The 22677-nt window shown below is 39.3% G+C and overlaps 1 protein-coding gene across 2 annotated transcripts; it reads right to left on the bottom strand.

Moving 5' to 3' along the window:
• Positions 1-3341: 3341 nt before the first annotated feature.
• Positions 3342-19238, bottom strand: mlkl (mixed lineage kinase domain-like). Of its 2 annotated transcripts, none has more exons than XM_004914056.4 (11): positions 18745-19238; positions 14731-15182; positions 12280-12390; positions 11806-11974; positions 11161-11258; positions 10905-11040; positions 7972-8056; positions 6979-7127; positions 5230-5279; positions 4344-4496; positions 3342-3947 (listed from the first exon to the last, which is right to left on the bottom strand). In XM_004914056.4, the coding sequence occupies exons 2-11, from the start codon at positions 15179-15181 to the stop codon at positions 3853-3855; spliced, it is 1497 nt and encodes a 498-aa protein (XP_004914113.2). In that variant the 5' UTR covers position 15182; positions 18745-19238; the 3' UTR covers positions 3342-3852. The 2 variants fall into 2 exon arrangements, with proteins under 2 accessions (XP_004914113.2, XP_002931711.2); XM_002931665.5 differs by having other exon boundaries at positions 14731-15203; positions 18745-19237.
• Between the last annotated feature and the right edge of the window lie 3439 nt (positions 19239-22677).

The raw sequence follows: 22677 nt of genomic DNA, 5'->3' as shown, positions 1-22677 counted from the left end.
TGGCTAAAATGTCAAAATGTTTGTTTTCCAATCGGAATTTTTCCAATTCGGATTCGAATTCGTGTCTTAGTAAATCCGCCCCTAAGTGTCCAATAGGTAGGGTTCAATATTTTTTCCTCACCTCTCGTTCCATTTGAGGTTCCCTGAGGGAGCAAAACCATTTTACCCAATGCTAATTTTATTTATATATAAAGGTCCCTGGGGCCAAACGATCGGATTATGTAGGCGGCAATGGGGCAGTCGGTTCCATGTAGGGGCAGAAACGAGCGGGCTGGCCGACCGATATCTGGCCTGAAATTGGCCAGCTATCGGTCGGCCAGGTTAGAAAATCCAGTCGGATCGGGGACCGCATCGGCACGTTGATGTGGCCCCCGATCTGACTGGATTTTCTAACCTGGCCGACCGATAGCTGGCCAATTTCAGGCCAGATATCGGTCGGCCAGCCCACTCGTTTCTGCCCCTACACGGGCAGATAAGCTGCCGAGTCGGTCCAAGGGACAGATATTGGCAGCTTCTATCGGCCTGTGTATGGGGGCCTTAAGGATGGGTGACAATTGGGAATGTGATCAGTAAAAGTTAAGTTTTAGTTTTATCCTCAAGTCCTTAAAGCTGGCCATACACGCACCGATAATATTGTACGAAACCTCGTTTCGTACGATATTCGGTGCGTGTATGGCATGTCGGCGAGTCGACCGATATCGCAGGAAGCTGCTGAAATCGGTCGACTCGCCGATCGGCCAGGTTAGAAAATTTTGATTGGGCGCCATAGAAGGCGCCTGACCAAAATCTGCCGTCAGGGCTGAATCGGCAGAAGGAGGTAGAAATCCTATTGTTTCTACCTCCTTATCTGCTGTTTCAGCCCTGAACGGTGTGTGGCGGATCTGACGATGTTTTGTGCGACCGATGGCTGCACGAAACATCGTCAGATCGCCATGTGTGTGGCCACCTTTAGGTTGTTTGATTTTCATGGCAATGATGAAAATTAATGATGAAAATGATAAAATGATGCAGGGCCTAGTGGGAGTTTTTTTTATTAGTGATCAGGATTAAACTTTATTTTTATGAATTACTCCCACTGCACATTACACAATAACTCTCTTAAAACACTGGACTGACTATATATTTTACTATAACTTGAAATGAAAGGGTTAAAGCTGCAGGATAACCCAGCACACTCTAAAGATGGAGGAGACAGTACTGTTATCTGTTAGCCACAATGTCCTATTGTGCACAGCCATCATAGGCCACTTTATATTTCATGATTTATTGCCCTGTTTAAATTTAGGCCATCACACATGGCACAGACTCTAAAAAAGGTCCAAATGAGGACCATAATGATAAGATGTAACACATTATGTAGGGAGTGCTGGCCCTGAAATTATTTTATTACCATTGTTGGTGCACCCCGCTTTTTCTTTTTGCATTAGAGTGCAGGCACTTGATGGGCTCATGTGTGTATATTTATATGTATATAAATATATATATATACAGTATATATATATATATAAAAGCAACAAAGGACTCAGCACTCGTAGGACTTGAAAAAAATTATTCTTTAATGTGTGATATCAATGTTTCGGTCACATATTGGGACCTTTCTCAATGGGCCTTGTATGTGTCTGTATATATTACGTCACTACCCATGACAGCTACTCAGAAGGAGTTTTAAATAGCAGTCTGCACAAGTGGAAGAAAGTATGGCTTTAGAAGTATTTTTCAAAAAGATTACTTGATAATGTTCCCGCTTCTAAAATCTAAAAGCATAGTAAGAGCACACCTCAGAGTTATATGCTCTATATTAAGCCACTCAGCCTGAAGCCATTAGCTTTAATAGTCAGTGACTTATAATACCTTTATACATTACAAAAGGTGCAAATTTTCCTTGTATGTGTGCACAATTTAAAAAACTAAACAAACAAAAACCTGTGTGTGCAGGATGGATCTGAGACTACAGTTAATTATATATGTTCATACAATTTTTTTTGTGTGATCCATAATTTGTTGTGTTTGCATGCAAGAGCCCACCTTAGAGGGAACACTGGTAGCAGGTACTTTATTGACTATATAAACAAACATAATACTATCTAATATAGTTATGGAACTAGGTGTTGGTTTTTACAGCAATGCAATGTAGCATTTTAAAAATGTATTATTGTTCTTGTAAGATTAGGTATTTATAATTTAACTTGTCATGACTTGTTCCATCCCTTGTTATATAATTAGTATCAATGTATATGATCCCCTTTTACACCTCCTCCTTTTTTGCTTTCTGTACCCCATTACCTTTCATTTTTGAAAAGGAAAAATAAAGAGTATATCAAAAAGTATTTAAAAAAATTAACAGCACTGTTGTCTACCTTTTTCCTTATTGAGAACAAAAACTGTATGTTTGGTGGTCAGACTGCAATACAACTAATTTTTGATGCAAAGAACAGACTAGTGGCTATAAAAGTTTACAGTTGGTGCATGGGCATCTAATTGGACAGCAAGGAATATATTTTCCAGGTACAGGTGTAGGACCCATTATCTGGAAACCTATTATCCAGAAAATTCCAATTTATGGAAAGGCCCACTCCCATAAACTCCATTATAAGCAAATAATTCTATTTCTTAAAAAGCATTTCCTTTTTCTCTGTAATAATAAAACAGTTCCTTGTACTTGATCCCAACTAAGATATAAATACTCCTTATTGGAAGCAAAACAATCCTATTAGGTTTAAATTATTTTTTAGAAGACTCAAGGTATGGAAATCTAAATTACAGAAGGATCCCTGATCTGGAAAACCCCAGGCCCTAAGCAATCTGGATAATAGGTCCCATACCTGTAAATCTTGGTACTTAAATTGTTGGCAAATGTCAGGAAACTTCCTTATTTCCCATTTTGTTTTTCAAAATCTTCCAAAATTTGTTATCCACAGCATTGTCTGAAAAGCCGTTGGTGCTATTTAGTGTCATTGAGATATTGGTAATGAGAAGAAATTTTTGTTGGTTTAGTTAGGTAAATGTTCCCTCTTCAACTTTCTACCCTAAAAAATGTGTCTCAGATCAGCTCCAGTTTCTGAATGTATTTCCTCTGACTCAAATTGCTCATCAGATGTATAAAACATTGGGTGCTGCCCCCAGTTACACTGTAATTTTTCCCCATCAGTGCCCATGAGTTGCCACCTAGTTTTACTCAGCTCTTAGAATGATTATCTACTGTAATGTAGTGATAAAAAACCATAAACTAGGTAAAATGCATGGACAAAATTATGTTATCAAAAAACCTTTTACCTTTTAACAAAATATATTGGCATCAGCATGATCTCTATAGTCAATAAAACTTAATTTTGGAAGCTTTTTTTTTTTTTTTTTAACAAATTTTATTATATTGCACCTTGCAATGCACAACAATCCATGCCATACACACACATAGATGAGAGTACAAAGTTAAACTAATATGAATATTAATATAATCTTAGGTATGTATTTCCATTCATCTTCAGTTTAGAAATGTATAATGATCCTGCATGTCTGTTAGTGATGCTCTTTTCACAATTTCCTCCAGAGGAACCAGCCTCTATTCACATTGGCTCTTGTTAGTGAGGAATGTTATGCACCAGTATTCCAGAGCCTAGCAACGTTTCTGGGTCATTGCTGGATTCTTGGTTAGTTTTTTTCTCAATAGAATTCTTATTGTTTTTATAAAAGTCTTTAAAAAAATAATGTTCTTGTACACAGATTTGTCTTTTTCAGTTGAAGATTTTCATTCTTCAAACCTTCTGACTTCTCTTATCGTGCTGAGCCACTAGCTTTTATTCCAGAAAGCTTGAATCACAGCAACTTTTTTACATCTATTAACAGTCCTTTAGATTAGTGTTTTTTAGTGAGACCCATATTGCTGACCAGTGCAACAGTCTCGCTGGTCTCTTGCTGGTTCAAATAGTCCATGAGTAAATCCACAATAACTGCAGAAAATAAACAAAAAAAAATGCTCACTACAAAGTGTACATAGAACAGACCTCACCCCAGCCTCCTTTACTCAAATGAACATTAGAAACATTGAGCTAAGGTGTTCTCCTGATAACTGTCAAAGACACACAAGCAGTGAAGGTATAGTATCCATTATTTGGAAACCCATTATCCAGAATGCTCCGAATTACAGGAAGGCCATCACCCATAGACTCCACTCAGAGTTCAGAAACTAAGTGCTTGAGGTTGGAGTTCGAACAATTATAAATCAAGCCCTTATTCTACTATAATAATAATAATAAGACGACTATTTCACTAAAACCCTTCGTAAAGTGGTGTGTCATTAGGCTTATAATGGGTACAAAACATTTGTATCACATAAACCTCCATACCTCCAGCTGAGGGACGTTCGGTGGGATTGGTTCCTGTGCATTTTACAATGAGTTCAGACAGGACAAGTGGGCAGTCAGCAGGGAGGCCCTCCTTCATATCTTTACACAGATTTTGGTACATGTCGGTTGGGTTTGTATCAGCACCAGAAAGATCTGTATATATAATATGTTGGATATTTACAAAGGGCAGAAAAAACAATTAAGAATTAAGCCAAGTATTAATATAAAGCCTAATAATTAATGTTCTAATAGTACTGGTATAGTACAACACAATAAGATCAGCGTTTCAATTTCTATACAGTGCCAGACTTAAAATGAATGCGCCCCTAGGCCAGACAATTTAAGCCCCACCCCCTTGTACATACATATGTGCAGTTGCTCCTTTCCTCCTCACCAGTGTCGCCTGAGCATACTGTACCTGTGCCTCAGTCGCACTCCTCATCAGGTCCTGGAGCACTGAAGAACTGGCACACAGGAAATTTAAACAAACCTGCTTGCCTATTTCCACAGCACTCTGGGAAAAAAAACTAATGCAGCTGGGTGGAATGCCCTAGGCCCGGACCTTTGTGACCTTGCCACAAATCCGGGCCTGTTTCTGTAGGACAATAATATTGGTACCCTCAAATTTAGTGGCGTAACTACCATACAGCAGACCCTCTAACCATGGTGGGGCCTGGCCGGTCACGGGAAATCTATATGGTTCCCCCTCCCCAGCCCCTTCTGCTGCTTAGCGAGGTTATGCCATGCATCTAAGGCTCTGTCATGTAATACCACTGATCAACTCTCTCTGATATCAGATACTTTTAAACGTTAAGGAATAATGTTCCCCTAAAGAAAAATGACAGTTGTGAGATCACAACACAAAACTGCAAAAAGCAGCCCTTACCCTGTAATGGAATCCTGCCACTTGCAATTTCATAAAACACAACTCCCAGGCTAAAAGGGGAACAGACAAATTCAAGAGATTCTTGTTACCATTGCATTATACAGTAAGAAATGTCACAATAAAAATAATCAGTGTCGGACGGACTGGCCAACCAGGATACCATGGAAACTCCTGGTGGTCCCAGGTGTCAGTGGGCCCTCTTGCTCATCCAACCATTTGCCTTGTATGCCTATACCATGGCCATTACTCAATTCTATATTAGAAAAAACAGAAGAAATGGAGGAAAGGATAGATAAAAGTATGTAAAAAGAAGTAATTAAGAGACACAAAAGTAAGCGAGTGAACAGAGAAGGGGAGAGTAGGCCTAAGGTCTAAGGTTTTTTGTGCAGTGCAGTACAATATCTTGCAGAGTAAAAAATATGTAAGCAATTCTGGTGTTATTTAACCAGACAAGTGCAAGGAATGTGAAGGGAATGTAGTCTGACAAACTGAGAGGTAAAATATAAAAGATACATTAATACAATCTCACAATGTTCAGTGTTAAAGAGATGGATGTTTAGTAGTATGTTATAGAATGGCATATTCCTAGCAACTTTTCAACTGGTCTTCACTTTTTTTTTGTAGTTTTTGAACTATTTGCTTCCTCTTTGCTTCCTATTGCTCTGTGAGGCAACAGTTTTATTGTTACTTTTTATTACATATCTTTCTGTTTAGGGCCTGCTCTATTCATATTCCTGTCTGTCAAACCCTGCCTGGTTGCTAGGTTAATTTGGACCGTAGAAACCAGATAGCTGCCTAAATTACAGTGCAGCTGAACAAAAATCATTGCAAAATGTCTTAGAATAGCACTCTCTACAGTCTACATCATACTAAAAGTTAATTGAAGGCCTCTGTAACTTATATTTAGGCTTCAGACACAGGTAGCACACTATCAGCAACGTTATTAACAAGGAACAATGCAGTACTCTCTGATTTGTGCTCAAAAATCAGACCTTATTTTAAAAGACTTGTGTTACTTGTGTTTTGTTACTTGTTTAGTTGTACTGTAACCCTATCTGCTAGCAACCTCATTGTTCCAGAATGTCCAGATTATCTTCCTAGACTTAACATTTCCCTACACCATTCATACAGGGAAAGTGGAAGAAGGCCCTGCCAATGTTAAACTACATATATCATATTTGATTACCTACTTCTAGGAAATGATTGTGGTTCAATCCCCTAGCTCAGTGGTGGGCAAACTGCGGCTCGGGAGACACAAGTGGCTCTTTAGTCTCTTGAATTTGGCTCTTCCAGGTGCGGGCTCGCACGTACAGTGTGATCGCATTTTTGTTGCCCGTAGCAAAAATCGGCAGGAGGAGGTGGTCTTTGGGCTACGGGAGACACAGCGCAGGCGGGGGGCGGGATACACAGTGCAGGAGAGGCTCGCTCGTTTCATGCACGTGAGCCAGTGGCAGTCTGCAGTCTCTTGAGCAACAGTAACTTCCGCAAATCCCTCACAGGTGAATCTTCTGAATCAATGTACCTTCCTATATATTTTAAGTTTAAAAAATTTGGCTTTCAAAAGAAATTTCAATCGCTGTTTTGTTGATATTTGGCTCAGTAGACTAATAAGTTTGCCCACCACTGCCCTAGCTATTTGCAGCCAGTAACTTCCTATTAACATCAGTCAGGCTCATAAAATGCTGCCAAATATTAATATCTCTCACATGGAAGAGTTTCAAGTACATTATGGTTTCTGTAGCCACTGACCTGTAAATTTCACTTTGTTTATCATAAGCGTTGATATTCTGCATTGTTTCAGGTGCAATGTACAGCCAGTCTGTGCCTTGCTTTTGCTTCACAGCCTTAGGTTGTCTTCTCATGGAGGATTCTGTCTTTGATAGCTCAAATCCAGATAGCTGAGGGGAAAAAAAAACCCATTTATATAAGCAATGTAATGATTTCATTTACTTCAGTTGTGATATACAACAGTTCGTTGAAAGCTAGGGATAGGGCATGTATTATTCTTGGCAAATTAAACTGCATGATTGTTTCTCACTTGAAAGTACTGTTTACAATTAAAGCTCTGTGAATGTGGTATCACACCAGCCTTCTATATGATATGGGAATGTTTTGCAAATTGATACTCCACCTATTAAAGGTTTTTAGGTTCAAGCAAATCCAAAGAGAATTCCTATATAAGACTGTAATAATATCAGTATGAGTTAAAAAAAAAAGAACAGCAGTTGTTCTTATTTCAGCAATTTCTCTATTCCTGTCACTTCAGGCCTTGGTAAGCTTTTGGTTTGGTTATGAAAGTTTGTCTCATTGGCAGTTAATAGGCCCATAATATGTACTGTACATTTTGTGCTGCGATATTGCGGTAACATATATCATTTTATAAATGGTGTAGACAGCAATTTGGTGCACACCACTAACAATGATTATACCTAGGTGCAAGAGCAAATATAGTACAATAAAACAAAAAAGTGTCAGCTCTCACAGGATTTAAATTATTTGAACAAAAGGTAAATTATTATTATTATAAAATGTGAAAAAGGAACATTACAGACCTCAAGGTTTCAGTCCCCCACAGGCACTTTTGTCAGGAGGCAGAGAAAATACAGTACAAACATCTCTCACTCTCATGACCTTTGAATCTATCCACTCTATAAATGGTGGTGAAGTGTTCAAAAGGGTACTTTTTGCATTTATTACGTGCAAGTGTATTATGAAACATAAGAAGAAACAAATATCCAGTACCTTAAGGCAATAAGTACCATCTACCAAGAACTTAGAACTACTCAGGCTTCCATGAAGCATAGGTTTTGTCTCTGTATGATGTAACCTGGGTAAAAATAAGAAGCAATGTATGTTATAGGCAAGATGTTTTAAATGTATTCTGTTTGTTTAATTAAAACAAATAACTAGTGCACAACATCAATAAACAGATTTTTGTTCAGCAGTTTGGTACTTCAGCAGCTATCTGGTGACTGGTGCCCTTTAGCCTAAAGCTGAACAATAAACTTTAAAAACTAGCTCCATTCTGTCAAAAATACCCCTGTAAGTATAGAGTCATAGTTTAGTCCTACAGGCTGGACAAGTACAAGGTGGAAAAAAAAAAACAATCTCCCTCTTCCTGCACATGATTTTTCTGTTTAGGCTTTCCATTCTTATAACAGAGACTGAGATTCACTATTGATAAATTAGTGTTGATAAATGTAAGGTCGTGCACCTGGGATGTAAAAAAAAAAATAAAAATCACATACTCTTAATGGGACTGCTTTAGGCAAAGCCATAATGTAGAAGGACCTTTGGGGTCCCTACTCCCTAAATCAGTTGTACGGACAGATACATTAGATACCTTCAAGAAAGGGTTAGATGCCTTTTTAAAACGGAAACTTTTTAACATTTTCTACTGAAAATAGCTCTTAGTACAATCTAGGGATTTTAATTAAGCTTCAAATGGGTGGAAGCAGTGGATAAGGTCATTTAGCACACAGACTGATCCAGGTACCAAAAAAGCTGTGTAATCCAGGGACTGGTTTTATTACCGTCTTGGAGTCAGGAAGACCCCCCCTCTGAGGCTACAGACTTTTTTTTTTTCATCCTCTGGATCAACTACCAGTTATACTGGTTTCACTTTTTTCAACCTATGTTATTATGTAATAGCACTAGCAAAACAACTCCTTGCTCCTGCAGCAGCACAAAAAGGTAAGCATAGGGGGTAGGAGCAGGGCCAGAACATATTATAGGCCACCTCAGGGCAGTAGTCATGGCTTTGCACATTACCTATATAGTAAATTACATTTATGTTTCTTGAATATTTATAACAGAATTCTGTTAGTTATGTTATACATAGAATAGAGTACTACATTTTCCAGAATTCATCTACTACATTTTAGAATGCCATTTCCTGTGTATCGTGTAAGTGATTGCTTATGGATTCTGGGTTGGTTCCAGAACTATAGTTTCTTGTGAGAGTGTTTGTGATTTCTCTCTGAAGCAGCATGTTCCTGCAAGTGGAAAACTTGTGAAAGTGAATAACAGTTCTGATATGCTTCTATATAAAAGTTATCAGCAACAAACACTTGTGTGGAACTACAACCCTCTGTGCCAGAATCTGATACCAAGGAACCTTGGTAGGTTATCTCACCCTGAATGTTAGAGAGTTGTACTGTATAGCTGCAATGTTTATAATGCACTCAAGGTGCCACTCTGCTACTGCCCATGTTTTCAGCAGCTCTATGAAGGATATTAAATTCCTCTGAACTGCCAGCTGACCATCTTCAGGACAAGCAGTCTGCTACCTTAAGGGTTCTTACACGTGGGCATTTTTTTGTGCATTTGAGGCACAGGTTAGAGTGCACTTAAACACAACAGTGATTTCATAATTTTTTGCCTGTGTGTTCAGAACTGCATGCTTGTGCTTGAATCTCATTCAGAAGACAGCAGAATAGATGGTTGGGGAAAAAAACGCTAGTTTATAAACACTAGTGATGAGCGATTTTTTTTGCCAGGCATGGATTCACAGCGAATTTCCACATTTCGCCATTGGCGAATTGTTTCACGAAACTTCTGTGAAAATTCGCCACATGGAAATTGTTTTTTGTCGCGCATCAAATTTGCCGCGGTTGCGTAAAAAAAAGGCGCGGTCATGTCAAAAAGTGCGGGCGGCGAAAAAATAGACGCGGGTGACAAAAAAAATAGACGCGGGTGACAAAAAAAACCTGTGGGCGACAAATGCTTTTCACAAATTTTTCGCCATTTCTGGAACAGACCATGTACGAGGTCACCAACTCAGTACATAGATCAGATAATTAAAAAAAAAAGGCAAGGTGTACACTGTCCATACTTCCCAACATTTGAGATATGTAAAGAGTAACAAAAAGGAATGCCGTGCGGAGTGTGGTGACTTTTTTGACAAAATCAGGACTGTCCCGCAAAAAACGACAGTTGGGAGGTATGCATTGTCTAGCACAGGGGTGGCCAAGACATCGATCGTGGTCCACCAGTCGATCCCCCGTGGATTTCTGGTGGGCCGCGACAAAGCCGGGATGCGGAAGTGCGCCATGAATGCGTATGTACGCTGCGTCTTGGGGAGGAGTCATCGGTCAATCGCCGATGGAAAAAGTCTGGCCTCCCCTGGTCTAGCATATCTGAGCCAATAGCATGATAAACGGAGCCCTATTGCACAAGTACATTTTATACTCTGAATGTCATTTCAAGTTAAAGGAAAACTATATCCCACGAATAATGTAGGTCTCTATAAAAATATATGGCATAAAACAGCTCATATGTAAAACCCTGCTTCATCTTAATAAACCATTTTTATACAAATATACTTTTTTAGCCTTTTTAAATACTTAAGCGACACCCCCTGGAACCATATATTTCACAGGGCACACAAAGAAACCAAGGGCATACATACATGCTAGGTTACATCAGCCAGCTGTGTCTTTTACTTCCACACTTTTTTCTATTACACTTAGAGCTGTATTATTTCATGTCAGGTGAGCACACAGACCATCACAAAATGGTGGCTCAAGGGAAAAGATATGCGAGGGCAATATTTACTGATATATATATTCCACTTTGGTTAGATTCCTTATATTCTGGGGTACACTTTTTTTTAAAAAAAGAAAAAAAAATAGCTTAACATTACTGGCTCTTAATTTTCTAAAACCAGCACACACCTATACAATGCCCTTGCAGCATCCAGCGTCATGTGAATACGCTGATTCCAGGAGAGGTTCTTCTCTCTGCTCAGTAGTTCTCCGAGAGTCCCCTTTTCACAGAACTCAGTCACCATATAGTAGCAGGGCTCACTCTCTAATACAAAGGGAAGGGAAAAAGATAAAATTGTTACCACCAAAGATGCTGGGATAAATTAGGAAAATGTAGAAATAGGCTAAGGTACAAGTCATACAAATAAAACTGATCTGCACTTACTTGCTTTGTCGATACATATGCCGAATATACGTAGAATGTTCACACATTCATATTTTTTCATTGTCTTTACCTCTGAATTAAATATTTCCCTTATTTTTCTTGAAGAAAAACAAAGGAACAAAAACAGATCAGTAATATGGAACAAATATTTTGCTTGCAACCTAAATATATAGCATGCTACATAACATGCCCACTACATAATGGGACAACACTAACATTAGGGCTCCAATGCCTGCCTGGATTTCCAAATGAGGAAATCCAGAAAGAACTATAAGTGAATAAGGCAGTGATCAGCCTATTGCCGCAGTTGGGCGTTCCTTAGTGCTCATCCACAGATCACTTCTGCCTGGGGTTCTGATCGTGCTGTGTACCTCATGCCAGATAATCTATCTGGTAAACAATATAGAATTACGGTTCCAGACAGGAGACATTACTAAAGAATTACTACAGCCGCTCTTGCCTGTCTGTTTTAAAATCATGCTACAGTTTCTATGAAGACTGTGTAAATTGGGTAGATGTAATAATAATTATTGGCTGAATGCATGTATTATATTATATTGTGTGTCACCATAAAAAGCTTGATATCCTTGGAATAGATCAGCGGGATCTGGGGATTAAATACTTCATATGTAGAAGGTAACTTACTCATCATTTTCCGTTGGCTGTCCCTTCAAGACCTTTATAGCCACTGGGCTCCTATAGTACTGTCCTTTATACAGATCAAAATTAGGCCTCTCCATTACAAGGGCTCCCCATATCAGATCCTCAGATTTTATCTCTGTGCAGAGCCTTGGAGTTCTTGTTCCTGAAGATACTATAAAAACATTGTGTATGTTTAAATTATAAGAAACTCTCCATCAAATGTTAGCAGTTTTAATGTAACTGCTGCGTTAAGGGGTAACTATTCAAGAAGGTCTAACTGGCTCAGTAAACTAAAATAATGAAACTGACTTTTGCAAAAGAATTATAAAGTAATATACATTAAGATCTGATGAGAGCCTACAATTGGTCCAACCTAAATCTGAAGCTCTAGGGGAAATACCAAAGCCAAATGCAGCTTATTGGGATGTTTACAATACATGGCACAGAGTAGAAGGGCAGAATTATAAAAATACTAACGCAAGGACTTTATTTCTTCAACTTGACTGAGTATGTTCTTTACTCCAGCATTTGAATCTTCCACTGCTACCTTCACATGGCTGATGTCCTTAGTCAGACTCTTAACACCACCTGAGTGAGCCAAAGTGTACAGTCAGAGAGAGCAACCAATTGGAAAGTTTAATAGCTATCCCATTGCACAGTCATGGATAACCAGGATTCCAACCTGGGTCCCTTCAGCTCTTGTGAAGCTGCAACTCTCATAATCAGCCCAAGAGTGGAAACTTGTTGAACTGAAATGATTTATGGTAGATGTCCCTGGGCCTGTATATAAGGGCTCTATACACCCACCAGAAATTGCTGCACTACTGCTTGGAGAATGCTGAAAATATTAATTTAAAAGCCGCTTTTTTTCTTATGTAAGTCATTAATACACTAGGATATTAAGGGACAGTTGTCATTTCTCCCTTCATAAATTAATGTAACAGATATAATGTCCACTCGTGCCCTATAAGGCCAACAATGCTCAGAACAGTAAAAAATATATTTTTTTAAACTTTTTTTCTCGGAATCAATACCAATTGTTAAAAAAAATGACATAGGACAAGCCTTGAAAGTTTGGCCTCAACAGGTACTATTAGCTTTAAAATAGTAAACAGGGCAAAAGGGATGAAGAAGGCAGGAAAAAGAAACTGTTGAAGTGAGATGCATAGATATGACCTGGTACTGGCCAGAGTGCCCTTAGACCGTATTTTAACACCAGATGGAAAATTGATACGTTACAGTTGCAAAACTGTTCAGTTACATTATATACAGTGGCTTGCAAAAGTATTCGGCCCCCTTGAACTTTTCCACATTTTGTCACATTACAGCCACAAACATGAATCAATTTTATTGGAATTCCACGTGAAAGACCAATACAAAGTGGTGTACACGTGAGAAGTGGAACGAAAATCATACATGATTCCAAACATTTTTTACAAATAAATAACTGCAAAGTGGGGTGTGCGTAATTATTCAGCACTGTTCAAGCGATCATTCAGAAATGGGAGGAGTATGGCACAACTGTAAACCTACCAAGATAAGGCCGTCCACCTAAACTCACAGGCCGAACAAGGAGAGCGCTGATCAGAAATGCAGCCAAGAGGCCCATGGTGACTCTGAACGAGCTGCAGAGATCTACAGATCAGGTGGGGGAATCTGTCCATAGGACAACTATTAGTCGTGCACTGCACAAAGTTGGCCTTTATGGAAGAGTAGCAAGAAGAAAGCCATTGTTAACAGAAAACCATAAGAAGTCCCGTTTGCAGTTTGCCACAAGCCATGTGGGGGACACAGCAAACATGTGGAAGAAGGTGCTCTGGTCAGATGAGACCAAAATGGAACTTTTTGGCCAAAATACAAAACGCTATGTGTGGCGGAAAACTAACACTGCACATCACTCTGAACACACCATCCCCACTGTCAAATATGGTGGTGGCAGCATCATGCTTTGGGGGTGCTTCTCTTCAGCAGGGACAGGGAAGCTGCTCAGAGTTGATGGGAAGATGGATGGAGCCAAATACAGGGCAATCTTGGAAGAAAACCTCTTGGAGTCTGCAAAAGACATGAGACTGGGGCGGAGGTTCACCTTCCAGCAGGACAACGACCCTAAACATAAAGCCAGGGCAACAATGGAATGGTTTAAAACAAAACATATCCCTGTGTTAGAATGGCCCAGTCAAAGTCCAGATCTAAATCCAATTGAGAATCTCTGGCAAGATCTGAAAACTGCTGTTCACAAACGCTGTCCATCTAATCTGACTGAGCTGGAGCTGTTTTGCAAAGAAGAATGGGCAAGGATTTCAGTCTCTAGATGTGCAAAGCTGGTAGAGACATACCCTAAAAGACTGGCAGCTGTAATTGCAGCAAAAGGTGCTTCTACAAAGTATTGACTCAGGGGGCTGAATAATTACGCACACCCCACTTTGCAGTTATTTATTTGTAAAAAATGTTTGGAATCATGTATGATTTTCGTTCCACTTATCACGTGTACAGCACTTTGTATTGGTCTTTCACATGGAATTCCAATAAAATTGATTCATGTTTGTGGCTGTAATGTGACAAAATGTGGAAAAGTTCAAGGGGGCCGAATACTTTTGCAAGCCACTGTATATTTATAAAAGGGTGATAAGAGTGACATAACTACATGGCACCTGGACCCCCAACAAAAATTTTTTTGAAGGAGCCTGGCCTACACAGCCAATCCTTCCTGGTAGGAGAGCGGCTGGGGAGAATGGATTACTATAACTATAGAGTAAGCAGACCCTGTGGTCCAGACCCCCTGTCTGTGACCGCAGGGTCTGCTTCCTTTATACTTACTGAATGATAAAACAATGCTTCACAAGTTCTCATTAAAATAGCCCCATAAATTACTACTTATTATCCTTTTGTCGGGTATAATAATATACATTACAGGATATTCAGACATACGATTTAGGTGTTCTTTTAGTTCACTCATGTCCTCTTCAATGTCTCTCTGGCTCTGTCTCATCCTTTTGTTTTCATCAAAAAATTTGAGTAAAAGTTCCCGATGTTCCATAGCAAGCATTACAGAAATATCATCAGCAGCATCCTTAAGGCGATCATTTATTAGATCAAACTCTTCCTTTATGCCATTGGCTTTGATGATTTTCATCCACCACCCCTGATTGGAATATTTAAGAACCCAGGATTTGGCATTCCTCAAAGTGAGCTGCATCTCCCTCAGAACAATCTTCAGCTCACCGGACTTCTCTGGCTGTTTCTTGAGCTTTTCAGCAGCCATCAGCAAGATTTGAATTCTTTTCTTCAGACGAGAACATTGCCTTTTGTTGGAACTGGCCTGATCACACAGATTATAGATAGTTTGTGCTATCTCCAACACATTCCCCAGGATCTCCATGCTATAAATAAGATATTCAGTGCTATAGAATCACAGAAGAAATACAAAAAATATATGAAAAATGTTATGTTGGTTATGGATTTCCTTGCCAAATAAAACAAGAATGCGTTTCTGAGTCTAAGAAGCTTGTTTTTTCCTGAGAAAAACATTTTAATCTACCATTTCTCATGAGAACCTGGCTAATAAAAGACACTGGTCCACTAGATGCCTTTTCTTCTCCCTTAATTTGGATTTAAAAAAATACAATAGCCCATCCAGTTCAACCCCTCCAAATAATCTCCAGTACACATATTTTATAAAATATATATTGTTCTGGTATTATCAGTACTGTGACATATGGTTTTATAAAGTGGAATTAGTTTCTTTAAAAAATGTTTTGCGGTTATGTAACGGAATGCAGTTATAGCAGGAATAATGGCCATAAATAATAGCTCTTGTTGCAGTTTATGGATTTGCTTTCACTTTTTAAATGAGCACCAATCTCAGATCCCCAGCACCAAATAATTATAATATATTATAATTAGTCCATGATGGTATGATGGATTAGTCCATGATTGATTGCTATGGGTAACTGCACTGGTGAAATTTGGTAACTAAATTAGGAAATCAGCCCAGCAGTCTATATCAGAGAGTATTAAAACAATGGCATGCATAGTATAATTCTCTTATTATATTGCTATACTGCAGCTGATATTGTGTGTTTGACTCATGGGTCAAATACTGCCATATCTGCATAACCATCCTGCCATCAGATATTTTTTGGGAAGCCAGTTAGGACACTTGCCACCAGATCCATTGACAGCAGACCAGGAGAGCACATCTATTAAAGGGCACCTCTCAGTAGTTGGGGGGTCAGGTGGCAACCCTATTAACAACCCCTGTATTTTAGACAGGTTTATTTATTTTCCAATTGAAAAAATATATATTTGCCACACCAAGTATAAAAAGGTGTGGTCAGCAAAGAAGGAGAGGGCCACATGTGGCCCCAAAACATCTGTTTGACAAGTCTGCTATAGATGAAAAAAACTGCACTGTCAAAATGTGCCACTTCAGTACAACTCAGTGGATTAATTACAGGTATGGGACCCATTATCCAGAATGCTCGGGACCTAGGGTTTTCTAGATAAGAGGCCTTTCTGTAATTTTATCCCCATAACTTAAATCCACTAAAAAATCATTTAAATATTAAATAAACCCAATAGGATTGTTTTGCATCCAATAAGGATGAATTATATCTTACTTGGGATCAAGTACAAGGTTCTGTGTTAATCATACTTCCAACTGTCTGGATTTTTATGGGACAGTCCCGTTTTTAACAGCTCAACCCGCAGTCCTGGATTCTTACTGAAAAGTCCCTCATTTCCCTTTGATCTTCTGTACTGAATGCTAAAAAAGATACAATGTTTCTCAAACTTAATTAAATAAGTAGCTTTTGGCTGAGAGCCCAGAAATCTTTACAAGCTTCACCTACACTTAGAAACATTGTTTCTTAGACTTAATTAAATAAGTGGGCTTTTGGCGGAGAGCCAAGAAAGTTAACAAGCTACACCTGCACTTAGATACAATTGTAACTTATAAGCTAAACAGGTCTCTTGGGGGAATTGAGACTTGCAGCTTAAAGGGCAATTTCACCTGCAAAACTGTAATAACACATAAAACAAGACCCCAAAACCTCTAGAAATGTGTTCAAACCTGCCAAATTTAGTAAAGTGGGAGTGGTATTTAGGGTTGTGGGTTGTGGTCAAAAAATGTGCGTGGTTAAAATAATTTTTGTCCCTCTTTCCATTTTTCAAATGTTGGGAGGTATGGTGTTATTATTACAGAGAAAAAGGAAATCTTTTTTTAGAATCTGAATTATTTCAGGATGTGCAGTCTATGGTAGATGACCTTCACGTAGTTCGGAGCTTTCTGGATAATGGGTCTGATACCTGTACGAGTCCTCCTGTGAGCCCTCACAGTGTAGTCTAGTGGGTCCTAACTTCTCCCCCAAAAGCTTATGCTGTAACTGCCCAACAGCAGGATCAAAATACAGCCCTGCCCAATATTTTCTCTGTGCCCCACATACTGCATGTCACATTGTGCTTTAGTCCCTTCAGACTAGACTAGACCCTTGAGGATGATGCACACAACCAAAGTGTAATTTTCTAACTATTTTACCCACCTACCCGGAATAGAAAAAGAAGCTGCATCTGAATGATAAATGCCTTCTCTTTGTGGAGAAATCTACTGTGCTGTGTTGTAAATCTGCTAGAAGAGATTAATTTTGCTGCAGAGAGGGTCTGACTGCACTAACAGTGATAAACCTGGAGGGGGCTATAGCAGGACATATTGTCAGCAATTTATCATATGGCTATGCCACCTAGGGTTGCCACCTCTCCTTTTTTCTCCAGGCAGGGGGCTGGTGGTGATGTCACAGGCGGCAGGGAGGGGTGGCCAGTGACATCATGGGGACGGGAAAGGAGCAGGTCGGTGATGTCATAGGGATGGGGCTATGATTTGGCGATCAGCGATTGCCCAGTCATTGTATCAGTCTCAGTGACCCCTGCCTGGTATTCCTAATTTGGAAAACCTTGCAGGCAGTTTTGACCTGGCAGCCATTCCAGAAACCAGGCTGTGCGGGTCCTAAACCATACATAAACAGGCAATATGACAACCCCAGTGATCTAAAAGCAGGAGCAAATAAGTTATCATATCAATAAGGACACTTTGCATACAGGGACACTTCACATAAATGCTTAATGGGCTGCACATCAATTTACACATGATCTAGAAACCTTATTACCTAACAGATATACATGCCAACATGTCCAGCTGTGTGGTGTTCTGATATAACTACACACAAAAGACTAAGGGGCAGATTCATGAAATCACGAGTTCGAATCCTGAATGGGATACATTCGGATTGGATACAAAAATTTCTGAAGATCGCAAATATCAAGAAAATGCTTACGAAAAAAATCGCATTAGTCACGATAATATCGTATTGGCGATCCAAAAGTCCCGAAATTTCGTACCGAACGATTGTAAACAGCGGGAAAAAGCGTACAAAAAAGTTGCGCGGGTGTCAAAAAAGTCTCGCAAGCGATGAAAATTTCAGCGTTTGTGTCTTAGTAAATCTGCCCCTTATTGTTAGCTAATTGCTGCAAATAGTAACTCAGGCATTTCCCCATTAGTAACAATAGGAGGTTTTTTAGTCAGCTTAAAGTTACTTGTGTAGCAAATCCCTAATAGCAAATGCTGAAAAACTTTAAACAGGGAGGGGGTTGCAGCGATTTTAACACACTGTACACAGCTCTTATTTTAAAACATTGCCATCATAGCTGGGAAAAACGCCAAATAGGTACGTATGTGAAAAGTATGCAACTAGAGCTACAAATGCAGAAAATGTAAGGTTACTTTTCATTGGCTAACTGAGTAAGTAAAAAGTGCAAGCTTTTGGAACACCCAGGCCTGACCTTAGCCGATAAAAGGTACCACCTAACCTTACATTTTCTGCATTTTTTCAATGGCTAACACGGTACAACATCTTAAAACCATAGAGTTACAAATGTGAATGTACTGACCTGCTCACAGCAGCGCTCCACTGAAGCTCTCAGCCTCCCTCCTTCCAGCAAGAAGGATTTTGTCTGGCCCCTCCCTCCCTGCTTCCTGTGCCTATTTACTTCTGCTTTCCATTTGATACATGACTCTGGGAACTTCCAAAATTGGCTAACACAGGGAAACCACTCCTTTAGTCTGGTAATCCTAGTTTGTATCAGTCCCATGTGTAGGAGGAGTGTCCCTACTCAAATGAGACTAGGCTCTTTGCTAAATGTGTGTAGGTTTATAACTTACCTGTTTCTGCTGAGTTTTATGTGATGTAAAACTAGATTTAAAATGAGTAAGGTATTACTTGCTCCAGCTGTTATTCTTTAACCATGGATCAAATTTGCATCCATATAATGTCTGGTGTGGATACCCTCTGCACTAGGCAATAGTAATTCAAATATAATAGTTAATTCTACCCTGAATCTTGGGTTGTGTAACCTGTCCGGTTTTGACCCAAAAAGCTTGGTTTTCTGTAGGGTTGTCTGGCTAAAACAGCCTCCCCGGTTTTCCCAGTTTGGAAAACCGGACATGATTCCCCAAGATTGCTGCAGTGATTGGCTGATTTCTGCATCATAGCCCTGTGACATCACTGCCCGGCCCCAATTATGTCACGCTCCACCTCCCTGCCCGGAGTTCCTACGCAGCAAAGTTGGCAACCCTATCTTCCTGAGGGAAAATGAGAGAATGGGGCATATTTGCAAAAGAGCGAAAGTTAGGATTTGTTGTACCTTTGCCAAAAATGAAAATAATAATGGCAAATTACTAAAATGTAAGTTTTGACATAAGCATACAAAAGAGGGGGGATTGATCAATACATATTCCCTGGTCCCGTTTCACTAGGAATTTAGTACCCATGTAGCCCCTATTTGGCTGTAAAACAGGCAACGGCAGCTAGAATGGCTTTAGAGCATGGGGTATATAGGACTCTACACTTCAGATGGGCTTTCGCTAAGTGGAAATATCCTAGGTGTAGTGCAACTACAACTCACAGATGCTGTGTGAAAAGTGAATTGGGAAATAATGGACGCCAGAAGGTTCTTGTTGATGAAACAAACGGTAACTGATTTATTTGTCCCAGACAATTAGCTCACTGAGTCATAGATCATACTCACATCGAGGAACACAGCAGTAACACACTCTGAGGACAGCAAGAGATGAGGCAGGGTAAACATACCTGGTCAGCATGATACCATTATGGAGGGCAGTCTGGAAAGATACCTCAGTCCTCAGGATGAATACTTTGGCTGTATTTTGGCCCTGTACTAAGGCAACAATGCCTGTAAGGAAGGGTACTTCCAGCTTCTTCTCCTGGGGTCAGAAACTGCTCTTGCTTCCTTTCCTATCTGCCTCACTTTCCTAGAAAGTGCTCTACGGAGTGCTTTTGTATAGCTGTTCTGTTAGACTACTGTTTGTACATTGTCAGTTAGCGACAAAAACATTCTCTCTAATATACTGTGTTATACTGTTCTGCCAGTAGGTGTCAGTATACATATTGTTTTGTGTTTATAAAGTTTTTATGAACCTATGCATTCTGGGAAGAGTCTCCAGGATGTGATGTTGTATTCCTGTTTCCTTCTTGTTGTAATGTGAATAAAGTATCAGCCATGCTTGCAGCATCATATGCTATAGGGGCATATTAAAGGAACAGTAACACCAAAAAAAGAAAGTGTATAAAAGTAATTAGAATATAATGTACTGCTGCCCTGCAATGGTACAACTGGTGTATTTGCCTCAGAAAGTTTATATAAACAAAGCTATGTAGCCATGGGGGCAGCCATTCAAAGGAGAAAAGGCACAGGCACGTAAAAGGCAGATAACAGATAAAACACTATTGTATTCTACCAAGCTTATCTGTTATCTGCTATGTAACCTGTGCCTTTTCTCCTTTTCTCCATCTTGAATGGCTGCCCCCGTGGCTACACAGCAGCTTATTTATATAACTATAGTAGTGTTACTGTAGCAAACACACAACCTTTACCAGTGCATAGCAACAGAACATTATATTTTAATTACATTAACAAACTTTAATTTTTTGGTGTTACTGTTCCTTTAACCCTATGGGTCCCTACACCTATACAAGGTGCACAGGTTGGGAGACACTTATTCCAAGAACTACCATGCAGGTGGGTGCCAGCCTTAGAAAAATATGACCGAAAGTAAATAACTAGGACTACAATATGGGGTTTGCTATGATGTGGTATGGTGGCTTGTTCATTTTATGATCATAACTTTGTAACTAAAACCCCTGTTTTTGTAAATACATGCACTTGCATAGATACTAAATTATTAGTGAAACAGAGTACGAGGAATGTGCATGGATCAGTCCCCTCTCTTTTGTGTGTTTATAGCTAATTTGGGCAGATCAGTCACACTTCCATTATACTATATATTTTTACTTAGCCTGGGAGTGCTCCCACAACCCCCCTTTTGTGTATTCAAGTTTTGATATATTAAGCATTTGCCTATTTTCACATGTGAAATTTTGCCTCTGGCAGAGGAAAACAGACACAACTAATCTTTTGACAGGGACCTCAGTGCAGCGTTTCTGTGAGTGCTTATGGCTGTATTTACATAGACCTTTCTGATAAAGCTTACTTAGTTTTTGCCTTTCCTTATCCTTTAAAACTTTTTTTTGCACAGGCATACACTTACCCACACATACACACACATACACACACTCCTTTTGCAAGTGTACACACATACATATTTTTTTACTTTGCCTTTATTTTATTTTCCATTTTAGCCTTTACACACTAATCACTGTTTGATCAGTTTTATTTTATATTATTGATTTTATTTGTTTCATTGCTTTTTCAGTTCTGCATTGTGCTTTATTTCTGTTTTATTACTTGTTTTACTCTATTACTCTGATTTCTAAGTTCTGTGTTATTCTTTTATTACTATTATATTGCTTGTTACCTTGATTTTGCAGTGTGAGTGCAAGTGATCAGGTACCCTGAACGCAAGTCACACGGCATAATCTTATTTCTTTTCTTGCATTTCATTGCATTTGTCAGTGGTTTCATTGCTTTTTTTAGATTTGTGTTGCTGTTCATTTACTGTTCGTGCTTATTGATTGTTCTTGGTTGTATTTACAGAACTTTGCTTGTGTTACTTTTATTTCAATAGTAATTAGGTCATAATCACTTTTTTGTATATTCAGTGATTTTATTGCATTTTATTTGCGTGTTGCTGTTCATTTACTGGCTTTTTTGTTTGCTTGTTCCGGATTGTTCCTGACTGTTCTTGATCTTAATTGTTCTTGGTTGTATTTTTTTTTAGGGAAGTCTAGAGTTCAAGGGAGTTTGGTGGGGGGGGGGGGGTTGAAACCAAAGCTGCTTTTTTTCTAGTCTCTGCCTTGCCTGTGTTGCTGTAGTTTGTCTTTGCATAGCTGTTAGATTTTTCTGGCTTCTGATCATATTGTGATTTACTCAATTTTTTTGTGTGACTGATTGGGAGCATTTTGGACTAGGGTGTTATTTTAGTTTGAAAATATTTTATTGGCAACATGACCAGAAAGTTGTACTTGGTTGAAGAGGCTGCTGCACTGTGCATGCAGTCGCTGGTGTTAAGGTGGACACCAGGAATTTTGAGCCTATTGATTTTTTTTCAATTATATATCACTGAGGCCATCCTACAGGATATGGACGCCGAGCAATACCTTGCCCATAATCCCCTACCTAGGTATGGTCGAGCGCAGGCATGGTTTCCCACTGACATTGCCGAAATGAAAAAGTTCTTGGGACTCAATTTAGCTATGGGTCTCAAAAAAGCAAATTCTTTGGAGTCCTACTGGTATCCCACTACTGTGTTGTCTATCCCTATTTTTTCTGCCACCATGCCGAGAAACCGGTATCAGCTTCTGCTCCGGTTTCTGCATTTCAACAACAATTTTCAACAAAAACGGC

Source organism: Xenopus tropicalis, chromosome 4 (assembly GCF_000004195.4).
Source record: "Xenopus tropicalis strain Nigerian chromosome 4, UCB_Xtro_10.0, whole genome shotgun sequence".
Taxonomy (NCBI): domain Eukaryota; kingdom Metazoa; phylum Chordata; class Amphibia; order Anura; family Pipidae; genus Xenopus; species Xenopus tropicalis.
The sequence above is the reverse complement of the archived record's forward strand: the minus strand, read 5'-3'. Positions and strand labels throughout refer to the sequence as shown.